Raw genomic sequence first — 17694 nt, forward strand, 5'->3', positions numbered from 1 at the left:
CCGTGGGGATTGGGAATGAACAGATCCCATGGGGATTGGGAATGAACAGATCCCATGGGGACTGGGAATGAACAGATCCCATGGGGATCGGGAATGAACAGATCCCATGGGGATTGGGAATGAACAGATCCCATGGGGATCGGGAATGAACAGATCCCGTGGGGATTGGGAATGAACAGATCCCATGGGGATTGGGAATGAACAGATCCCATGGGGACTGGGAATGAACAGATCCCATGGGGATCGGGAATGAACAGATCCTGTGGGGATTGGGAAGGGAACAGATCTGGATATTTGAAACCTTTAGTTTTTACCTAGCAAATAAAGTGGATCATAGCAGCGTAAAATGCATGAAAAAAGAAAATATTTCTTTGCCATTTCTCCTTTCATGTTCTTTGACTGCAGAACTCCAAGGACTGGCAGAGGGGGGCTCTGATTTCCCTGTTCACCTTTTGCTCAGCACTTCCCCTCAGCATCCCCTCAGGACTGGCACTACAACAGGCCAGTTTCATCTCCTGCATCTCCTTCATTATCAAATATGCCAATATTTGGGTTGGAGAGGACTGCAGGGCACATTCAGACCTTAGCCAGGCTCTCTACACCCAAATACCCACACTGAGGATAGCCCGAGTCCCACATCCTCCACACTTAGCACTTACTCAGGTTTCCCAGCCTGGCTGTGGCCACGATGTTCTCTCCACATCCAGCTCAGTGTAATTACCCTAAAAACCACTGTCCTGGCCTTTCCCCACTCCTCTTTGCCACAGCGTTTTACACTTCCCACAGCGCCTGCAAATCCCACCGGGATCCTGGGCTGGGGCTGCTGAGCTCTGTGCAAAAATGCAACAATTCTCATGTTCTCATGGCAACAATTCCCTGCCTTGGTGGACCAAAGACCACCAGAGATCCCTCATTCCCCTCCAAAATCAAGTTTTTCTCTGACTGCTGCTTCCTCCTGCAGGCAGAAGGGCCTTGAGACTATAAAACATTGAAATCCTTCTTTTTATGCCCAGCCACCAGGATTTCATCGTTCTGGGGGTGCAGTTGTTTTGTGAAAAGAGGCTGAATTTCTGGTGTTGAAGCTTTTGTTTTGAGATACAGAATTTGAAAAATGTAATTTCAAAGCTGACATGTGAACACTCACTTAAAGCCTGGTGAAATAACTCGCCCAGTCTCATTTTACCAACAACATTACAATAAAGGAGTTTATAATTTAAAGCCTTTGCCTTTTTTTAAATCCTTGCTATATTAAAGATAAACTTCTCATTCCTGCAAGGCCATGAGCTGTATTTATTTCCCCACGAGAGTCTGTGGATTTAGAAGTGCTCATTTTCCCCATAAAACAATTGGTTTTGAAACTCTGCTCTGCTGTTCTTCCTTTTCACACAGTTGTGCTCATGTTTCCTCCAGCGAGTGTTAGTTCAGTAACAGCCTCCCCAGGGACCACCAATTTTATCCTAACTCTGCCTTTTCCCCCTTTTTATTTTTTCCTATGACCACAGCAGACAATCTCCCTGCAGATAAGCCCTGGCTGAAAAATCCAGACTTTTTTCTCTTTAAACACATTCTTATTTTCCATCCACTCAAGCTGTAAGAATGCCCTGCAGATATTCCCTCAGCTCTTGCTCCTTGCCAGGACACACAGTAGATGATTTTTTTTTTTGTAACCTAAACCTCACTTACCCCAAACTTTCCACCCTCTCAGTAGTTTATTCCCATCTCCTCCTCCCAGGAATAACCCTGGACAGGTTATTCCACCACAGGACCTAAATAAAAAGCTGATCTCTTAATTCTGGACACAGACTGGGAATAAAAGTGGCCAAATTCCCAGGAGGTGGCATTGCCAAGTCACTCCAAACCTCTGCCCCCTCCACTGCCCCTGCAGCAATATCTGACCCCAAATCCAGCTGCAGACTGGAAAAGTTGGGAAGTATTAACATGACAGCATTTGAAATGATCCTTCTCTCTAATTATAAATATCTCACAAGGCAAAAAGGACTTTTAGGAAGAAAGCCCTGTGTGATAGAGTTTGTAAAACTTCAAAGGGAATGCGATATGATAACACTTAGCACTTCTAGATACCACTTTACATCTTCAAAGCACAGCCAAATCATTAACTAATTAATCTTCAAAGAACAGCACAAACAGTCAGGGGGAAAAAAAAGGAACTACTGAACATAATTGCTCGTTATAAAAGGGTTTCTTACAGCCCTCCTCTTTAGCATGACATTTGCTGAGCTGCCCACCTCGGATCTCATCCCACAAAAACAGCAAAGTTTAATTTTCAGCTCTCCTCTGACAAGTCCCTCCATTAAAAACCTTCACGGTGAAGAAACAGCACCAAGAAATGCGTTTATTGTGCAAGTGAAGACATCCTCTAACTCTCCAGACAGAGCTGGCCCAGGATTTTCCAAGCCAAACCCAATTCCAGCTCCTGTTGTCATCTGGAATAAAAGCTCTGCAGCTCAGCCACAATTAACATTCTGCTGGTGGCATGGGCCAGGACACAGCCCTGCTCAATCCTTAGGACTCTGAAGGGAAAAGAAGTAAAAAACCTTTTCATTTTAAGGAATGGGTCCAGATTCCTCCATCAAAAGGATTTGGAAGGAGGGATATTAACTCTTCTGCTCATTTAAACCATTTTAACTCAGCCAAAAATCAGTTTAAAATACAGCAATTTAAGGAACATTCCACATTCTGGACTCGATGATCCCTTCCAATTCCAGATATTTTATGATTCTACGATTTTAAATGATCAACACCTCGAATAAAACAGACAAAATTTGCTGGGCAAATTTGGTGCCATCTCTGTGTATTTCTGGGAGGAGCACCCTGCCTGACTTGGAACAGACATTTCAGCACTTTGAAGGATGAGAAGGAGAAAGATTTACTGGTTCCCTGTTTATTCAAAAGGCAAAAAACCCTCCAAAGGAATCTGATAACATAATGCACTGGCTCTGGGGAAGATTTAATAAATAAAGGACTATTCAGAGTGGTGAGGACAGATCTCTTCATCTCACTGCCCAAAGTCTGTGTCTCCATCTGGAGAATAAAGACTTGCTCCTTATCTGTTCTGTAGTAATGGCTAAAAGTAATCCAGATGCAAAACTCCAACCAAGATAAAACAAAATCTTTTCAAGACACTAAAAAACATTTTAAAACCCACTTAATAGCAGGAAAAAAGTACTAAAAGTGATATTTTTTAAAGCTAAGAGACACATTTCCATTTCTTTCTCCCTCACGTAAGATTCATGTTTATTTTAACAAAAACTCCAATAATACTGGAACAAACAGATTTGAAGGTTTCGTGAGCTCCATCTCCCTTTTAACGCCCTGCTCAGGGAGGGATTTGGGGCTGCTGTCCCCGAGGGCTCTCCCAGGCTCTGCTCCTGTGGCTCTGCCAGAGCCTGCGGTGCAAATTCCGTTCCCTTCCAACACCTCCAACTTCACTACTCCGATCCCACTTTTTATTCTGGGCCAAGATTAACATTTCCAGAGCCGAGCTCGAGGTCGAGCAGAGCAGAGCTGAAATTTATGTTTTGCCAGGAGCTTTTTATAGGCAGGATTATTTAAACTGCAGAACCCACATGGGAAAAGGGGGGATGCTCATGGGAATTTTGCTTTTTATGTTCAGAATGAAATGAGAAACTCATTCAGGAAGACAACGTGAGAACACCCACAGTTTTTAAAGCATAAAAATAAGTGAGGCACAGGTAGAGCCTAAACAAATTGCAGCAGATATTCCTCCCCAGCTCTGCATGAGGACACGTATGAGAGGAGAAAGAAAGTTATGGGATTAGGGGAATTATTTTTTTTAATTTGATCACTGCCTTCTTTCAGAGGTTTTAGTTTAATGTGAGTATTGATCCATTTATTAAGAATTGGCTCCTGTGCACTCCAAGGGCTCTGCCCTGAGTGTGCCCTCAAAGGCACACAGTCCCACAGAAAGACAAAATTAAGAGTTTTAAGACACAGATACACTAATTAGTACCTTTAAACCCCATTTCGAAGGTGGCAGCATCTCCCTAGGTGGGGGATGCGGGGCACTGAGAGCACTCCATCCCTCTAACCAAAGCTGCTGCCCCCTCCTTTCCTATCCCAAGCAATTCTTGTCCCAGCCCACAACTCCCCTGGGCACACACGGATTTTCTGGCCCAGGAGGGCACAGAACACAACACCCACAACACAAACACCCCTGAGACTTCCCCATTTATCCCTGAGCCCCAATGCTCCTGCAGCCCCACAGCAGCAGTGCCCTGCTGCCCCTCCCGAGTGTCCCCAGGGGTCACCCAGAGCCTGAGCTGGGGTGGAGCAGCTCACGGGGCTGACAGGAGGGGCAGGGATGGGAAGGTGGAAGTGTCCCCAGTCCCAGCAGTGGCTGTCCCTGGGTCCCTGGCAGTGTCCCAGGCCGGGCTGGACAGGCTGGGAGCACCCTGGGGCAGTGGGAGGTGTCCCTGGGGCAGTGGGAGGTGTCCCTGAAGCAGTGGGAGGTGTCCCTGAAGCAGTGGGAGCACCCTGGGGCAGTGGGAGGTGTCCCTGGGGCAGTGGGAGGTGTCCCTGAAGCAGTGGGAGGTGTCCCTGGGGCAGTGGGAGGTGTCCCTGGGGCAGTGGGAGCTGGCCCTGGGGCAGTGGGAGCTGGCCCTGGGGCAGTGGGAGGTGTCCCCGGGGCACTGGGAGGTGTCCCTGGGGCACTGGGAGCACCCTGGGGTGTCCCTGGGGCACTGGGAGGTGTCCCCGGGGCACTGGGAGGTGTCCCTGCCATGGCAGGGTGGCACTGGGACAGTGGGAGGTGTCCCTGCCATGGCAGGGTGGCAGTGGGACAGTGGGAGGTGTCCCTGCCATGGCAGGGTGGCAGTGGGACAGTGGGAGGTGGCCCTGCCATGGCAGGGTGGCACTGGGACAGTGGGAGGTGGCCCTGCCATGGCAGGGTGGCAGTGGGACAGTGGGAGGTGTCCCTGCCATGGCAGGGTGTCCCTGGGACAGTGGGAGGTGTCCCTGGGACAGTGGGAGGTGGCCCTGCCATGGCAGGGTGGCACTGGGGCACTGGGAGGTGGCCCTGCCATGGCAGGGTGGCACTGGGACAGTGGGAGGTGGCCCTGCCATGGCAGGGTGGCACTGGGTGGCTCTCAGGTCCCTCCCACCCAGCCCCATCTGTGTTTGATCTCCCAGACTTTCACACACACACGGACCCAGGACATTCCCTGGACCTCACCAAAACACAAAACTTCTCTCCTCACCAGGAGTGTGCCCAGCACTGACTTTTGTTTCTCGAATTAACCATTCCCATCCCGTTCTCCTGCCTCAATCCTCTCTTTCCATCCCATTTCTCTCCTGCAGACATTTCCTCCCTAATCAAAACCTCCCCCCAAGGCTGTTTCTGTAAAAGGAGAGCCAGAGCAGAGTGTGCTGTCAATAAATCCCTGTTCTTCCTCTCCCTCAATTCCCTCTCCTCTCCTGCTGCCCTTTCCTGCCAATGCCACGTTTTGAAGGTTCTCCTTTCATCAGGAATTTTCGAGCCAGAGGCAAAGGAAGAGGAGGCACTGGAGCCTCACTGCTGAGCCAGGACAGCAGGAACCCTGAACACCCACTCACTCTATTTCTCTGAGAATTCAAACCAGAAATTTAAATTATGTTTACCAGAAACTGCAATTTATTTGCTTTTCCTCACTCAAAAATAAGGAATATTTCTTGGATACTTTTTTAACCTCCAACTTCTGCAGTAGAAAAAGAGATTTAATTTAATTAAAAGCCATGAAGTGATTCATTCTATGCTTCGCTCTTACAACAGTGACTCTGAACTTGCCTTCAAAATTATTCTGATTAATTAACAACTGCATGTGATTTAAACATTATTTTAATGAGTTGTTTGGGTTTGTTTTTTTTTTAATAAAGAGATGAGTAAAACAAAGCCCAGCAAATCACAGTGAGTGAGTAAAGAGTGCCTGGCTTTAGGATGGAAAACACCACACAAATCATGTCAGGAAATCAGCCTGGCCAGCACCTGCACCCAAGATGTGGGATACAGTGGATGGGATGGAAAAGAATCTGTGGGGGCTGCTCATTTTCATATTTCATTAAAAATCCAGAAAGCAAAGCTGTAAGTAAAGGAGTTTATAAAAATTTGGGGTTCTTTCCCCCTATTTGTTGTGGGATGGTCAGGGTGAAATGGCAGGGCTGCCACTTCATCAGTCAAGTTAATAAAATAAATCAGTTTTTTATTTCAAAAGACCTCTGAAAATGAAAACAAAAAGAAAATAAATCTCAAGTCTGCATTATTGCCCAGAAGAATGAACAAACAACACCTCCCCAAAATGAAATCCACAACCAAAGTCTGTTAATGTTCTCTCATTTACAACACTGAGTGCCATAAAAAGTTGAAGTCAGATGGAACAGCTGGACCAAAGTCTGACTAAACCAACTGAAATCCCTGTATTAATCCACACTGATTAGGATGCAAAAAAAGGAAGAAAACCTTGCTGCACCAGAGGCCCAAACGCTGAATTTTTCAAGGATAAGTCGTGCGTATTTTGGTTCTAAGCATATTTCTAAATCCTTAAACGCGTCGAGAAAATGCCCTGACAAGACAAAGAAAGGAAATATTTTAAGAGCCCTCATATTTGGTAGTTTTTGCATATCACATGAGCTGAACTCAGCTCAGAAGATCAGAGAAACTTCCCTGCGTGGCCCCTGCAGCAGCTGACACTGCTGATGCCAAAGCAGACAGGCCTAGGAAGGAGAAAACCTTGGGAAAAAAATGAAAAGGAAGAAATAAAAAGCTCAGAAAGCACAACAAAATTATCCACGGTAGGCTGGAATAAAATCTTCATGACATTTTTATAAAGTACTTAGACTGAGGGCATTACTTTAGGTATCAGCTTTCAATCATGAAATCTCAAATTAAGAGCAGTGTGACACTTGCAAGGAGAAATAAAAGCTTGTTGCTATGGCAATCAATGCAAATTCTCTGTGCCAAGGAAATGTTCGAGTCTGATGGGGAAAAAACCCTACAGCAGAAGGAAAAAACCCCAAAGTGGAACTGTGCTGCTCACCAGAATTTAAGTCACGTCCAGGATTGAAGGCTCTGCTGTTGACAGTGGTCGAGAGTCTATCACAGCTGATGGTTCTGGAAACGTTGGTGTTGAAATTCCCATCAAATCTGGAAAAACAATGACAGGACCACCAATCAAACATTATTTATTAAACCTACATTTGCAATGGAAACACAGCTTTGTAATGTTTCAATGTAAACAATTATTTATAACAACACGGAGTTGAAATTCCCATCAGATGTGGGAAGACAACAGGAGGATCAGCAATCAAACATTATTTATTAAACCTCCATTTACAATGGAAACACAGCTTTTTCATGTTTCAATGTAAATAACTATTAATAGTAAGAGATTGGTGTTGAAATTCCTATCCAGTCTGGAAAGACAACAACAGGACCAGAAATCACGTATTATTTATTAAACCTCCATTTACAATGGAAACACAACTTTTTCATGTTTCAGTGTAAATAACTATTAATAGTAAAAGATTGGTGTTGAAATTCCTATCAAATCTGGAAAGACAACAACAGGACCAGAAATCACGTATTATTTATTAAACCTCCATTTACAATGGAAACACAACTTTTTCATGTTTCAGTGTAAATAACTATTAATAGTAAAAGATTGGTGTTGAGATTCCCATCAAATCTGGAAAAACAAGAAGAAGATGCATGAAGAGATGATTATGGAATCAAAGAAGGGTTGGAAGGGACCTTAAAGCTCATCCCATTCCACCCCAACACTGTCCCAGGGTGCTCCCAGCCCTGTCCAGCCCGGCCTTGGGCACTGCCAGGGGACAGGGACAGCCCCAGCCCCTCTGGGCACCTGTGCCAGGGCCTGCCCACCCTGCCAGGCAGGAATTCCTGCCCAATCTCCCACCTAACCCTGCCCCTCTCTGCCCTAAAGCCGTCCTGCTCTTGTCCTGTCACTGCCCGTCCTTGTCCCAGGTCCCTTCTCCTGCATTATCACTGCACAGCCAGGAGGAGAAAGGACGGACAGACGGACACAAAGGTGTCCTGTGTCCTGCTGGCCAGCCCCAGGCTGGCAGATCACGCTGGGATGCTCTGACAGACCCAAAGAGCCAAACCTGGAGCTCTGTATGGGCTCTGCTGGAGCTGTTTGCTGACACCACTGGCAGCCTCCAACCAGAGAACTTCCCCAGCTCTGAGGAAAAGACATTTCCCATTTCCCAGGAATGCAGCTCTTGGATAGAGGCTGTGGCTTTCCTTATCACCCTTAAAACGTAACCACTTCAAACAATCACAGCTCTTTCCAAGACAGCAAAACTGCTGTTGATTTTTTGTTGGCTGAAGGATCTCCAGCCTAAGATTGATTGATAATGGATGGGTTCCACAAAAACCGTGTTTATCTTGGGGCAAACCCAAAAAGCTGCACATTAAACATCTCCTCCATCCTAAAGAAATATTTCCGAGCAAGGCTAAAGAACAACCCCACAGTGAAAAATAATGACTTTTCAGGATGTAAACCAATTGTCCCAGAGCTCCCATCAAAATCTATTAGTGATGGCAACAGGATGCCTTGTTAGCAACCAACATTATTCATTTATTGCATTCAAATGCTTCAACATGCTCCAAAAATCATCCACGGCCTCAGCTCTTCTCAGGAAGCCACTGTTAGTTACCCACCAGGAAGATAAATCATAAATAAACCTAAATAATCTGCTGCAGAGCTGAAGAAGGAAAAAAAATCCTGCAGCCCAATCCCATCCGTCCTTCTTACAGCAAAAAGGAAATACAGTTAATGGGGAAAAAATGTTAATAAAAGGTGAAGAATTGTTTTAAATCCCATAAATTAAAAGACCAGACCTGCCAGCCTTGAGCAAGGGCTGCCCCAGACTGGGCTAGGTGGGGTGTCTGCCTCAAAGCTCTTTTCAGGAGCTGTTTGGCCTTAAAATTGACTTTTTGCACCTTGCAATGGAGCGGGTTTGGTTCCATGGCACAAGGACCAAAGAAGGGAGCAGCTCCCATCACAACTGAGAATCAGGAGCAGGAACTGGCAGCACTGTGGCAAATCTACATCCCAGTATTTGTCACCATTTTAATGACACTGGAGAATTTTCCACTTCTAAGCTGAATTCAGAATGCATTATTCATATATTTAAGCATCTTCCCCATTAAAGCCACAATTAAAACCAAAGCCCCAGCACTGGTGTGTGACCTTTCCAACCAATGGTTGGAATTCTCAGCTGTAAATCCTGGTTTTACCTTTCCTACCCTGTTTATACCTCGCACATTTTCCACTCAAGTTTCAAATTGGAAAAACCTTCCCATCAATCACTCTGGAACAAGTTAAAACACAAAGTATTTTTGGTGTTTTAATATTTATCGCAAGCATTGGTCAGCACCTTTTCTCTGCACAGAGTAGACAATTTTTACCAGTGTCTCCCTAAATTCTTACCCTTTTCACCAGTATCTCCCTTAATTTTTATCCTTCTTAATTCTTCACTCTCTCCTTTAATTTTTACCTGCATCTCTCTTAATTTTAACCACTGTCTCCCTATTTTTTCCCAGTATCTCCCTTAATTCTTATCTGTGTCTCCCCTATTTTTTATCAGTGTCTCCCTTAATTTTTACTAGTATTTCCCTAAATTCTTACCTGTGTCTCCCTAAATTTTTACCGGTGTATCCCAGTGCCTCCCACTTTTGCCAGGAGCACGACTACAAGGTGAATAAACCTCTTGAGATTTCACCCAAAATGTTTCAGGCAACAACACTTAGAAACCCCTCCAGAATCCTCATCAAATTTTTACCAGTGTTTTCCTACATTCTTACCTGTACCTCCCTAAATTTTTATCAGCATCTCCCTTAATTTTTTACCAGGGCATCCCTTAATTTTTACCAGGGCATCCCTTAATTTTTACCAGGGCATCTCTTAATTTTTACCAGGGCATCCCTTAATTTTTACCAGGGCATCCCTTAATTTTTACCAGGGCATCCCTTAATTTTCACCAGTGCCTCCCCTGATTTTCACCAGTGCCTCCCTTAATTTTCACCAGTGCCTCCCTTAATTTTCACCAGTGCCTGCCCTGATTTTCACCAGTGCCTGCCCTGATTTTCACCAGTGCCTGCCCTGATTTTCACCAGTATCTCCCTAAATTTTTACCAGGGCATCCCTTAATTTTCACCAGTGCCTGCCCTGATTTTCACCAGAGCCTCCCACTTTTGCCAGGAGCACGACTACAAGGCGGATAAAAACTTCTCTTGAGATTTCACCCAAAATGTTCCTGGTGACAACACTTAGAAAACCCTCCAGAATCCTCATCAAATTTTACCAGTGTTTTCCTGCATTCTTACCTGTACCTCCCTAAATTTTTATCAGTGTCTCCCTTAATTTTTTACCAATATCTCTCTAAATTTTTACCAGGGCATCCCTTAATTTTTACCAGGGCATCCCTTAATTTTTACCAGGGCATCCCTTAATTTTTACCAGGGCATCCCTTAATTTTTACCAGGGCATCCCTTAATTTTCACCAGTGCCTGCCCTGATTTTCACCAGTGCCTGCCCTGATCTTCACCAGAGCCTCCCACTTTTACCAGGAGCATGACTACAAGGTGGATTAAAACTTCTCTTGAGATTTCACCCAAAGTGTTCCTAGTGACAACACTTACAAAACCCTCCAGAATCCTCATCAAATTTTACCAGTGTTTTCCTATATTCTTACCTGTATCTCCCTAAATTTTTATCAGCATCTCCCTTAATTTTCACCAGGGCATCCCTTGATTTTCACCAGAGCCTCCCTTGTTCTTCACCAGTGCCTCCCACTTTTGCCAGGAGCACGACTACAAGGCGGATAAAAACTTCTCTTGAGATTTCACCCAAAATGTTCCTGGTGACATCTCTTAAAAACCCCTCCAGAACCCTCTCAAAAACCCCACACCAAAACTATTAAGATGTCATTTTTTAAAATGAATTTAAAGCCAACAGCAACCATTGGCTGAGCTTCACTTCCAAGCCAGCCTCCTTCACCCCATCCCCCTGTGTTCCTCCTGGATTCCCGTAATGAAGCAGGGCTGGGAGCCGCATCCCGCGGGAGCCGCGCTCCGCTTTGATGCGGTCCCGCGGGGCTCCGTGCCCGCATCCCCGGCTCTGCCCGGGACTGACGCCGCCTCTGATGTGCGAAGCGCTTTGAACTTCACACAGCGCATCCCCAGCGGGCCCTGCTCATTGCTATTCCCCCTCAACAGGGCGGGAGATGGGCGAGAGCAGCGGATAAAATGAAATTTGCAGGAGCTTTGAATCCCACATCAAAACGGCGCTCGAGTGAGCTGCAATTGGATTTTGCTCGGCCTGGATTTACAGTGGAAATCAACTTCTTTTGTGCGTTTGGAGTTTAGGGGGAAACGAGGGAGCTGCGGATAAAAATGGCACTTGAGCAGCTGCTCAGGGCTTCGCATTGTTTTAACGCTCATTTTTTTCCTTTTCTCTCCGTTCGTACAGATGCAAGCTGACATTAATATGCAAATGAAATTACATAAGTTCGCTCAAAATTCAGCGTTTCCTTTGAAATTCCCAACTAGGCCTTGTTTGCTTGATTGCAAGGCAAGATTTTACCTTGTATTTTACATAAATACTTAAATATAGGGCTCCCATCTAAACAGAATGCTGGAAAACAATGTTTTTATTAATAAATTCAGCCCCAAAAAAAAGTATGAAAAAAAAAGCTACTGATGGTTCACTCACAGAATCTCTTCTGGCAAGGCACCAAAGTTGTTCCCATTATTTCAAGGTATTCTTGTATTATTCAAGTATTCTTGTATTATTCAAGTATTATTCAAGTATTGTTAAAAAATCCAAGTGTAGCTGTTCTGAGATGTAAAGAGAATGTATTATTGGAAGGAGGATTCACCCCAGGAACACCAACTATTCCCAAGCTCACTTTTTCATGAGGAATTTCTGTTCCCAACCTCACTTTTTCATAAGGAATTTCTATTCCCAACCTCACTTTTTCATAAGGAATTTCTATTCCCAACCTCACTTTTTCATGAGGAATTTGGCCACATTAGAAGTCAAGAGCTCAGGAGAGGAATTTCTGAAATACTTCCTGCACTTTATGGACAAAAGCTGCCAAGCCCAGGACTGTGGACAGTCCCTACATCTCCTGGAACCCCCTGGGCTTTAGTGCAGCCTGAAACTCTGTCAGAACAGCAAATACACCTTAAATTTGATTTATTGTGGCCCCCCTACTCCTCCTCTGGAAGTGCAGCTCTTCAGATATTGCAGCAACCCAAGGAACTGAATGGGATTCCCGTTATCTCCCACTTAACTGCTCCAGAGAGGAAAGACAAACATAGAAAGAGCTGTGATAAAATTGAACTGCATTAGCAAATATTTAACCATCTGTTAGAAAAAAAAAAAAAAAAAGCAAAAACCAGACCACTTCTGAAGGCAGTATCACAGTCAGGGAGTAAATGATTTTCAAATAGAGGTTTGTAAACTCCCTTATTCAAACAGCTCCATTAGTGTTTGCAATGCACCGCTGCCAAGTAGGGTGTTTTACCAACAAATATTTCTCCATTCCAGCTCCTTCCACAAACTTGGATAAATGCATTCCCTAAGCTCTTATCAGCATAGTTAAATAAAGAGCAAAACCAGATTTCCAGCTGCCTTTTGAGGCAGCCAGAGTGGGAGCATTAATGAACACCAGTGTCCCTGAACAGAGGGATTTGGGAGAGCTGGGGCAGCCTCCCCTGAAAATGCAGCACTGAAATTCAGCTGTGGCTCCAGGGTGGGAGGAACAGGGATGATTCCAGCAGCAAGGGAGGTGCAGTGAGGGACACTCCTGGAGCTCACATCCCAAGGAAACTGTGATTCCCTCCTCTCCCAGAGCCGAGGATGAGAAATGCTGGAGCACATCAGACAGAGGGGTCTCCACACTGGGCCGAGAGGAGGATCCAGCTTAGCTCAGGAAAGACTTTTTGTCTCCCTTTAAAAGCATCACCTGGCTTTTGTTGGAAAAGCTGCAGGAACAGCTGCATTTCCTCACAAACGCATCTGATAATATTTTTTTTTCTGGAAGGTGATCCCACTGCAGCCATTGCTGCATTGAGAAGCCACTGGCAGGTGCTAACACAACCAACTTCCCTGGCAAACTGCAACTATGGAAAGACACTTCTGGAAATCTCCCACAAGAGAGCATCAATCACAGCTTCTCCAGAAAAAGACATTTTGTGTAATGTGTAGAAGACAAATATTCAAACACTACCCACATATCCAGCTTATTCTTAGAGTGGAAGGAGTTTAATTTCCTTTCATCTGCAAATATTCAATATAAACCACCTTTTCTATCTGCCTGTTGCCATCCAGGCCAGCAACATCTCTATGAATAAAGTTATTCCAGTCATCCCTCCCAAGTCAGACCATGCAGACCTGCAAAGGTAGAACCCCCTAATGCTTCCAAACCTGCTTCCCAAAATTCACTTCTTAAATCTCTATTTGGATACTTCTCACAACTGACACATATCCCAGAAGTTCCCACTGCAGGTACTCAGGCCTTCTGATAAATAAATTGTGTTTATTCCTTCCCTCCCTTCTTGCTGCTCCATTCCAGACCCAAGATTTCCTCAACACCTGCTGAGGGCTCTCAGGCACGAAAACCAGGAGACTCCAACTTGTACACAAAGATATTTATCCTCTTCAGGAGAAAGACACTTTAATTAAAGCACTGTCTGGTAAATCACCACCCAATTCCATCACGATAGGGAATGTCTGGAGACAGCATGAAATCCATTCCTCATGGCTTATTCAGCAGCCTGTGCTGGTGAGGAAACCCAAAGGGATTCCAGCAGGGATTTCTTCCCCAGATCAGAAGATGCATGTCCCCTGACATCCATTTTCCTTATCTCCCATCAGCTTGCTGAGAGCCCAGAGCACTTTATCCACATGAACTCTGTGCCTGGGGCAGCCTCTTCCCCAGTGCCTGGGAAAGGAGCTGGTCCCAGTCCCCAGGCTCTGACCCCAGGGCCACAAACACAGCCTGCATGGTTGGGAAGGTGTTTTATTTTATCTTCTTTTGCCCAGGGTCGGGATTAAATGCTTGAGACAGTATTTCTTGTTTGGACTCAGATGTTTATTAATTCTCATCTGTATTACAGTCTCACAAGCTGTGAGTTCTACAGCACTTCTGCTAAGAGAGTAAAAATGGAGCCCTGTCTCTCTCTCTACAAGGCCTTTTAAGAACAAACTGTCCAATTATGAAATGACACCTAAATATTTTTACTTTTAACCCAATAACAAACCACTCATGGCCCACAATGTGGATTTTTCTACACAATTATCAAACACCCCCAGACCCATGGAGAAGAAGCTGAAAAAGAAGGATTGGCCTCTGCCCTAAATCCTCCACCTTGCTTTATACCTATTACTGTATTCTAAACCCTTAAACTCTGAGTTTTGCACCCTGTGCTATCACACACTTCTATCCAAACTCCACACCCACAGTCCCAGTGCTGTCACTCAATTTTGGAGCCTGTTCCACACCCTCAGGTCAATGCAGAGTTTGCTTGGGGGTCAGTGCCTGTGAGCACAGAGAATCTGAAATTCTCAGAACTCTCATGGTTCCAGCAGGCAGCACCAATTTCCACACCAAGCACGTGGGAGCTCGGAAAGCTCAGCTCCCTGCCTGCCCTGCTCTGCCCCTGTGCCATTCCCAAAGCCTGATCAGGCAGAGCTGAAAATGCCAACAGAGATATCTGGAGAAGGGATCAGCACTTCCCAAAGGGGAGCACAAATCCCTGCCCTGCTCACCCTCCTCAGCAGTCCCTGCACGTGGGTTTAGGCATGGGATGATTTCCCTGTGCCCAAGCACTTTTAGAGCCTTTGGTAAAGCAGCTGAGTGTAATTTTATCAGGAAATGTTTGCTGGATTAAGGCCTTGCCAAAACCACTTGACAGCCACCAACTGTGCTGCCTCATCCAGCTGGGTTTGCATATCCCAATTTATTTCTTTTCACCACTTACCAAACCAAGGCGGTTCCATTGCACAACCCTGCCTTGGAGGGGGCACAAACACACAACTGCTGGTGTTAGACCAGTGAAACCAGAATATTTGGGGTACAAAACAGCAGCCAAAAGCACAGCCAGGCTGGGAATTTTAATCCAGACTGGAATCATGAGGGGAGACACTCATTTGGGCTCTTCACCGCCAGAGCCAACACCACGTAATGGCAATAAAATAAATATTGCTCTCCCTGTCATCTCTCACTACTCATTAAAAAAACAGTTTAAATGCCAGGTTCATTTTCTAACCCAGTTTGTGCTTTGTTAGGTCCTGTTTTCTATCATTTATTTATGGTCTCCAGGAGTGGAAATCCCACAGTTTATCCCAAGCAACATGACAAAGCAATGCTTGGATTTTCAGGAGAAATCATCAAGCAGACTCATGGATAGTTTTCTTAATGGTAACAACAAACACCAACTGAAGTCAGCATTCCATATAATAATAATAATAATAATAATAATAATAATAATAATAATAATAATAATAATAATAATAATAATATATCCTTTTCCTACAGAATAGTTCATCCTTCCCAAGTTAATTTTCCCCAAACCAATCCAAACTTGCAGCATTCCCAGCTCACTGTCAATCAGATGGACAATAAGACGTTGAACACCATGTGATAAACAGCTTTAAACACTGTGGGGAAAATTTTCAAATCTATCAAAAAATACCTAGAAATACACGGAATATAATGCACTTCTGACACTGTTCTTGCCCCAAATGTTTGCTAAAATAAAGAGGCCACAGGAGAAAAAGAGCACACAGAGCTCAGGAGTTGTAACACAAACATTTCACAACCCTCTGCAAGGAAAACCACAGCCCTGAGGACTCAGACATGGCCAAGGCACAATCCAAGGCAAAGGACCTCATGGAAAAAGTGATTTTCACAGACAAATCTGGGTCTTTTTCCACGTGGCCTCTTCTGCAGCAGCAGTTAATAAATACTTCAACCAAAACATTGTAATTATTGTTGCTTTAACACCAATATAAACATTTTAAACACCAAGGATAAGCTGTTAGCAGCAGCAACACATCCAAATTAACTTCCTGTAAGTGCAGGGCCAGTTAGTCCACGAATTAAACATGGAACAATTCAAAATATGACCACAATATCCAGGTGAAACAGCTTCTTTCCTGATATTTTAACCAAAATGGGGAATCTCCCAGAGAGGTGATGCCACAGGGAAGGGAAATGAAAGGAAGAGCAGCAGATGGGAGAGGCAGAAAGGGGAGAAAAACTGAAATGATGGCAGAAGCATTTAGACAAATCAGGCAATAACCAAAGCATGGAGCTAAAACCTGGAAGTTTCAAACAGAAAATACATTTTTACATTATTTTTTTATCTTGCAGATGATTTCCTACAGACAGCACTGGATCCAATGGTCAGAGGTCATGCCAAGGTCCAGAACATCCTGCAGCTGATAAATTGATATAGGAACCATTTAATTATTGATCCAAGTGATTAAACAATGAGAATTTGTAGAGCCTGAAGGAGGAGCTGTGCAAACAGCAAATTCACCCATTTGCTTTGCCAACTGTTTTGTGTTTTAAATCAGTTCCTGGGAATGATTCTCATGCAAGTTCACCACAGGTAAGGATATTTCTAAAGGACTTCCAAGTTACATAATCTTGGAGGACAAAGTGAAAAGGAATTCACTAAAGTTTCTAGACTAAAAGCAGACTTCTCTTTTTAATGAAAAATCAGGCCACACTGACAAGGGGGTGATAAATCCCATTTCTCCCTCCCCTCAGCCCTTGCTTGAAAGGTGTTCCTGCTGCCTGGTGATTCCTGCAAGGACTTTGTGATCACAGGGCAGAAAGGTTTTCATCCTCAAAGAATTCCTGACCCTTTTGTCCACACTGCCAGCAGCCTGGATGTGCCAGCATTTTCCACAGGCACCTTGTCCAGCAGGAACTGCAGAGACCTCCAAACCTGTGCCCTTGGAGTCACCTGATGACCCAAATTACCTTCCTTCCTCTCAAATGTTTTTAAATCAGACTGAGATATAAACAATAAATTGAGTCTGTAATCAAGGTTTGCAGAAATAGAAAGTTACTCTTGTTCTTTTCAAGCCCACATGGAAGGAAATGTTTAATATGTTCAGCATTTCATGAAAATTTACAGTGTAAATCAACTTCTTCTATTGGAAAAATCAGAGCTTCTATCACATATGTCCACAGTTAGAAAATCCAAAGAAATTTCTGCAAATATGCAGCACAATAGAAATGATTAGAGACAACCTGGATCCAGCACACTCAAACCTCCTGCATTTAAAACCAAACCAAACTGAACATGAACAAATCCAGTTTCCAAGCAATGCACTCGATTTCATTAAACCTCTGCTATCAAACAGCAGCACGTCAACCTGATTAAACTGGAACACAGCACTGCTGGTGTGGGATGGACTGACCAACTCGTGATTTTGGTTACTTCAAAGGACAGAAAAAGGTCCCATGACCAGCTGGAGGAGAGTTATTGAGGGCAAGCAGTGTCTCAGTGCAAAAACGGTGTCCTGGACCTTGACAGACTCTTTTTGTACAGAACACTATGAACAAACTTTCCTCCTTTTATTGCTTCCAGCTGATTCCCAGCTCCTGTTTAAAGCCTGCATTAAACACTGGATG

The 17694-nt window shown here is 44.5% G+C and overlaps 1 protein-coding gene across 1 annotated transcript in view; it reads right to left on the reverse strand.

Annotated features, from left to right (window-relative positions):
- Positions 1–17694, reverse strand: part of CACHD1 (cache domain containing 1) — a 90337-nt gene that overhangs the window by 33925 nt on the left and 38718 nt on the right. The window contains exon 4 of the mRNA XM_063406906.1: positions 7050–7156. Coding sequence (XP_063262976.1) covers positions 7050–7156 — 107 coding nt within the window. The remainder of the gene's footprint in view (positions 1–7049; positions 7157–17694) is intronic.

The sequence above is a fragment of the Prinia subflava genome, chromosome 10, assembly GCF_021018805.1.
Source record: "Prinia subflava isolate CZ2003 ecotype Zambia chromosome 10, Cam_Psub_1.2, whole genome shotgun sequence".
NCBI lineage: Eukaryota > Metazoa > Chordata > Aves > Passeriformes > Cisticolidae > Prinia > Prinia subflava.